The 6,403-nt window shown below is 34.7% G+C and overlaps 1 protein-coding gene across 2 annotated transcripts; it reads left to right on the top strand.

The window, feature by feature from the left end:
- The first annotated feature begins 60 nt into the window (after positions 1-60).
- LOC110448220 (leucine-rich repeat-containing protein 40-like) lies at positions 61-5,879 on the top strand. 2 transcript variants are annotated; one of them, XM_021494352.1, is made up of 4 exons: positions 61-211; positions 3,082-3,225; positions 4,584-4,751; positions 5,120-5,879. In XM_021494352.1, exons 1-4 carry the CDS (start codon positions 148-150, stop codon positions 5,263-5,265), a joined length of 522 nt encoding a protein of 173 aa, XP_021350027.1. In that variant the 5' UTR covers positions 61-147; the 3' UTR covers positions 5,266-5,879. The 2 variants fall into 2 exon arrangements, with proteins under 2 accessions (XP_021350027.1, XP_021350029.1); XM_021494354.1 differs by lacking the exon at positions 3,082-3,225.
- The last annotated feature ends 524 nt before the right edge of the window (positions 5,880-6,403 follow it).

The following is a 6,403-nucleotide window of genomic DNA, read 5'->3' as shown; positions in this document are numbered from 1 at the left end:
TCTTCAAAGTCGTCGCTAAAAACATAAGCGTATATCTGATTGTGATTTTAGTACATTTTCTATCTTCGACGCCGAAGAGCCACGTGCTAGTTGTAAACAAAACGGAAACGTTATCATGTGGTGTGGTGTTGACACAAGCTTGTCATAATGGCTGCAGAAGCTGCTTTAGTAGCACAACGTCTTCAAGAAGCACAGGAAAACAATAAGATTGGTATACAATTTGTCCATTTGTAACAGAAATCTAAGAAATTGTACAGTTTGGTATGAATCTGTGACCATAAACAGATAAAAACGGATACGGGTCGTTTCGCCCTAATCCAGTTAGCTCCACTAGTCGTTTCGCCCTTTATCCAGTTCACCCAATGTTTTTTTTGTCTTTGTTTCTCTCCAATATTATTATTCATTTTTAAGTTATGAATATCTGTCGAAATGTTTTTTAATGATTCAAAACTCTTGCTATATTAATTTTTCACGAACAATTGTGTTGATACAGGTGTAGCTACATTCAGGACACTGTATGTACATATCTGGTCGACCACATAAAAATCTAACGAATGTAATGACAAAAAAAAAAGACTAAGGGAGACATAGAAAAGCTTCAAATTAGACCGATCCATGGCGGTCGGTATTGGGGGCAAAACGACCCTACACCTGCTGGGTAAACATATAACCTGTGGGCGCGTCTAATTACCCAATACTACCCAATACCACCCAATACTACCCAAAACCACCCAATACTACCCAATACTACCCCATACGATCCAGTTATGAACCAAATACTTCTTTATTACTGTGAAATATCACCTTTGTAGACGTTATTTACTTCCATCTGCCATATTTTATCGGGAAATATGCGATTTGGTGCCGAAAACATCACCGAATTGCCGTGACTATGACCCAATANCGACCCTACACCTGCTGGGTAAACATATAACCTGTGACTGAGGTGATTGTATGTAGTAGAGTGCTCTATGGCGAAATGTCTCTATATTTTCTGACATTTTCATTTAGTGACTCGGCCGGTACATTAATGGCCTAGTGAGTTGTTTTCAGTGGTTAGAGTGGGTAGACCTGTCATTTGCACTCTTAATTACTGGACATAAGAAATTAAACACGTTTTCATCATCATCATCATCTACTTGGACAGGAGCTGACCTTTGGCTGCTCCAGCAACAAAACTTTCAAAATAAGCTTTCATTTAATGTTTGTTCAAAACAAACTTAACATTTGTAAGAAATTATTCATAGGTAGATAATGTGACCCAAATCGTCAAAAAGGGCGACCATCATAATCCCTCTTCAGCCAATATATTCACAAAGAAATAATATATTTCCCTAAGAGAGAAAGGCGACGACCATAAAACCTGCCCATAGTCTTCAACAACCTGCATCTGTGTTGTTTGTCTGTTAGCAGTCAACATCCATCACAAAATTCATGGTATTCAAATCGAAGCTCTTGAATACCGAATCATCTGTGACATATATAAACACCATAGGTAGGGGAAGGCATGATTTTACTGTTAAGAAGGAGAAAGTTCACTCAAAATCGTCCTGCTCATCATACAGCCGAGTTTCCTCTGGCCCTGAAACCAGACTTGGATATTTTTACAGATCGATGTACACCAGACATCTATCTGTCAAAATGTCTAAACTCAGGCTAAGTTAGTAGTAAGCTGTCATAAAGTGACTGTTGGTCATGTTGTAATTTAAGTTAAGATTGAGGAAAGCGGCTGATGTAGAGGACTCTGTAGTGTCCTTTATTTCTTGCTTAGGAGGATTTATCAGATCGATTATGTCAATATATTATCGGTTTTTATTACCAGACCAGATGATAAATTCAGCCTCATTTGACACGATAACCTGTATACAAAATTTTAGAAAAATGTGTCCATGACTTTATGAGGAATATACATCACAAAAATTGTTTAGGGACTGACCCAAGATGAAATTCTGATGATGACAGGCTGATAAAGACTTTATTTGAAATAAACAGTAGAAAGTAAACAAGAAAACGTCACACTGGTACAATTTTGATAGTTTTTCAGTGATATTTGAAAATTCAGATCTTGTATCTGGAATGTTTCTTAATTTTTGACAAAGACAACCTATGGTGGTTCATTTTCAGAAAAAGTTTTAATTCTAAGTAATTTGTTTTTGAAAATAGAACGCTAAACTCCCAGTGATTTCGTCCGTTTTTCGGCCTTGATTAGTACCCAAATTGGTACACCATATCACAGGCTATGAAACTTGTTTTTAATTTTACTAGTTGACGCCGATTGCAACAAAATGTATTGCTTTTATAAATACTATACTGAACTACATTTGTTTACATACATTTTTATAATATCCAGTTATAAGGACCAGAAATCAACATTTAAACATGCTTATATTTAACCCCTTCAAAATCCTCCAAAATTTCTTCGATGTACTTCATTTTTACTGGTTTTCTGATATGTTTACTTTGAAATCATTGTGTACTCTTAAAATGTTCATGAAAACAAAACTATTCAGTGGAAATGCTGATAAATATCTATTTTGTTTTACTGTCAAAGGAAAATGCTATACTATTCAAACCCTTTTCTGGACGTGTACCGATTTGGGTAGTGTTCTAATTGTGGTAGCGTGACATTAAAGGGCCAACTACAGTACATTGCTCAATGTTTTAATCTAATAAACAGCTTGACAAATCCTCTTTCAAGGTGAAGAGCAGAAACACAGAGCTATTTAATTAGGTCTAATTGTGTGACATATTTTTCAATAAGTTTAATATTCTTGTTCTTGTTAGCAATGAGATGGATGTTAAGAATGTTGTGCTGAAGTTTGAAGGATAGTAACATAATGTAAAACAAATTAAAACACATTATGTAGACTGTGCTCTGTTGAAGTTTAAAAGACTAACATTATGTAGACTGTGCTCTGTTAAAGTTTAAAAGACAGTAACATTATTGACTGTGCTCTGTTGAAAGATAAATCTAACACACACACAGGTAACAAGTATAGTGTTGAGATACCATATATTAAAAGTTTTATGAAATGATAGAATATGAAGTATATGTTGATTTCTTTTGTTTGTCTGTTATAGATTTGACGAGCTGTGGTCTGATGAAATTTCCTAATGCAATCTACATATTCCTGAAACACACACCTGTACAGTCATGTTCCTTTTCGAACAATCAATTAAAGAGAATCCCTCCCCGGTTTCCCATGACCTTCAAAACAATCCAAGGTGATTTCTGTTAATATTGATTATTGATCGTTTAGACTGCATGGAATATGAGCGTATTTGATATGAAGTGTAAAGCATTGCTTCTTCTCTTTCATATGATACCAAATAAAAACATCAACAAAACATCGAAAAAAAAAATCCTCTCATACGATACAGATCATTTAAAGCTATCATTGCGCATTGCAAGCCATCAACAAGGTTCATCAAATACTGGTGTCCTACTCAAAGAAAGTTAACCAAAAACTTCTGCCTAAAAATACTAATTAATAGGTATTTTTTTCGAAAGTCTGTGAATTCCTGTTTAAAAACACCCCTGCGACTAATGAGGGAACCCCCTGCAGAATTGGGGATTTGCTTTGGTGTCCTCTATTTGGGGACACAAAAGCGACCAAAATCAATCTTTTTCTAACTACCTTTTATTTCCTAGCGTCTTGCTTGGCAACACCTCACTTTTGGCATGACTGTTGAGTGTTCGTCCAGGTGAGGAAGGCCGGAACATACCAAGATCCTTAAAAATGGTGGTTGTTATTTCCTACCTAACGTTCGGCATTAAGGAAAATGGCAACAACTGGTTCACCCGTTGTCAGTATATAATGTGACCGGGCGGAATGCTGTGCTGGGTTTCTTGAGCATGGCATTTCAGTGGAATAGCACTATAAAGTTGGCATCAGATCCGGGCTATCACAAGGAGGCAGGCACACTAACATACCCTGTCTCCTGCATACACACACGCAAGAACGCATACACTTCACACATGGAGGCACGTCATTAAATGACCTTAGCTGTTAATAGGACGTTAAACAAAATTAAAACAAACCAAACCTGTTTAAAAAGGAATTTTGTCAATTTCATATTTGTCAGTTTGCTGCAGATTGTTCAACCATTGCTTGTATCACTCAAGTCATTTCCTAAGACATGTTAAAATTATGTTCTTAGTAAGATGCAGAAATATGATAATAAACTATATGTATACATACATTTATTGTATCTTTGTCCAATGTCGATGGGAGAAGATTGCTAACAACACTAAGGCTTAGTAAGCCTAATTTGAACAGTGTAGTTGATTAGACTAACAAGATTCCTTCTCAAATCCCTACATACAAAACAAGCAATATCTCGGAGGACAAAGTCAATCTGACTTTCTACTTTAAAATTAACTCAAAATATTTTTAAACTTACCCATTATTTACTATGTGATGTATGTCATTTGATATTGAGTGTTCCACACATTTTCAATGGGCTTTATCAAAGATAAAGTCTTTTGTAATGAAAGAAAACAGGTCTGTGCTCTTCCTTACCATAAGAAGCTCTATTTCTCTTCAAGACTAACTCTCAATATGTTTGTCTTTTTGTTTCAGAGCTGAACATGAGTGATAACAAACTGTCCGAGTTCCCAGAGGAAATGAGTGAAATGACTGACATACAGACACTAGACATCTCCAAGAACCAGTTCACCTGTCTACCTGATGTTGTGTACCAATACTCGAAACTCCACCGACTTAAGCTGGACCACAATCACATCTCTGGTATATATCTAACATGTTCAATGTAGTTAGGGTTTTATGGGTTTTGACAGCAACCAAACAAATTGAGGAAATTCTCGAGTGTATAACACTGCATTTGTTTATCTGTTGTATTTGAATGATCCAATCAGTGGAAACAGCAGGCTAGCAGAGCACAGGTACTGGCCTCATCTGTCAACACACCATATATATTATAGGTGTATTGACAGATGAGGCCTTTACCTGTGTGCAGAGTGAATGTCCAAAATGGTATGAGGAACAACCCATTCCTTTATATGTCATTTCAATGATGTATCTTAAATGGTAACCAATAAAGCTCCAAATAAATAACTTATTGAAGACAAACAATAAAAATGAACATGTTGTTTCAGACATTGACGTTGAAAGGTTGATACAAATGTCTTCCCTCCAAGAAGTTGATTTACGCGGTAACCCACTGTCACCAGAAGCGAAATGTCGTCTGCAAGAGTCAAGCATCAAAGTTCTGCTGGACAGACCAGAGGAGGGAGACAGCTGATGTTTTGTTGGATAATCTGCTGTATAGTACATTTAAACAACAAATAACCAAACATATTTGTCAGATTTAACATAGAAGTCTGTCAGAAGCATATGATTGACTTCCTTAGTTCCATCACAAAAAAAACCCAACAAAAATAAGCTTCTGAAAATGCTTTTGAAGACCATCACTGATACTAAGGAGTACTGGTTTATCAGATTATTCTAAAGAGTGAGTGGTTAAAATCTTAACAAATGTGATCAATTTTGATTAACTAGTTTAAACGGACACAATTAATTTGTCTGAGCCAGAGTACCAGCAGTACAGCAAGTGTCTGTATTAAAGGAATATCTAGGAATGAGAAACATTTTTACTTTTTTTTTTATACCCTTTTATAATTAAGTAGCACACTTGTGTTGACGACTAGTATACATTTATGGTTACTTCCGTTATCTTGGAAGATTGACATTTTATTTGGTGATGTTTTCGTGTAATGATATACCTAACTGAATATTTCTGTATTCTTTATTATAAACCATATCTTATTTCGTAAATTTGCAATTACAATATACAGGACATTTAATTTTTACATACATGAAATATGATCCAGAAACAAGTTATTAAACTTATTTCAATCTGTATTCTTTAATTATATTCATAACTGAAATGTTTTGTATTCATGAATTATATACATAACTAAATATTGCTGTTTTTTATATAGATATATCACTGAGTGTTTTATATTTATAAGTTATATAGTAAACTAAATCTCTCTGTATTCATGAGTTGTATAGTTAATTAGATATTGCTGTTTCTTATGAATTATATACATAACCAAGTTTTTTGTATTTCGAAGTTATATCTGTAACTTACAATTAATGTAGTTGTAAATTATAAACTTAATTCAATAATGCTGTTTATATAGATCATGAACACAACCTTGTGTGTTGGAGTGATAGATTATGAAGTGCCATTATCAATACCCCTATGTATAAGCATGGATTGCTAGTTTCACCAATTATATACATTACCGAGTGTTGCGTTTTTCAAAACATTACAATGTGATATATAAATGTTGTCTATATCTGCACATACTGACTATTGGTATACTTTTGGTTCTTACTGTTTAAAACATTTGTTTCATTGTTTGTTATGTCGT

Source organism: Mizuhopecten yessoensis, unplaced genomic scaffold, assembly GCF_002113885.1.
Source record: "Mizuhopecten yessoensis strain PY_sf001 unplaced genomic scaffold, ASM211388v2 scaffold3949, whole genome shotgun sequence".
NCBI classification, from domain to species: domain Eukaryota; kingdom Metazoa; phylum Mollusca; class Bivalvia; order Pectinida; family Pectinidae; genus Mizuhopecten; species Mizuhopecten yessoensis.
This window is presented reverse-complemented; position numbering and strand designations above follow the sequence as displayed.

Bases quoted from the DNA above. Each gene is read 5' to 3' on its own strand.
- LOC110448220 (XM_021494352.1), top strand. From the start codon at position 148: ATGGCTGCAGAAGCTGCTTTAGTAGCACAACGTCTTCAAGAAGCACAG. The intron at 212-3,081 runs GTATACAATTTG...TGTCTGTTATAG, and splicing joins ACAGGAAAACAATAAGATTG to ATTTGACGAGCTGTGGTCTG. The intron at 3,226-4,583 runs GTGATTTCTGTT...TTTTTGTTTCAG, and splicing joins GACCTTCAAAACAATCCAAG to AGCTGAACATGAGTGATAAC.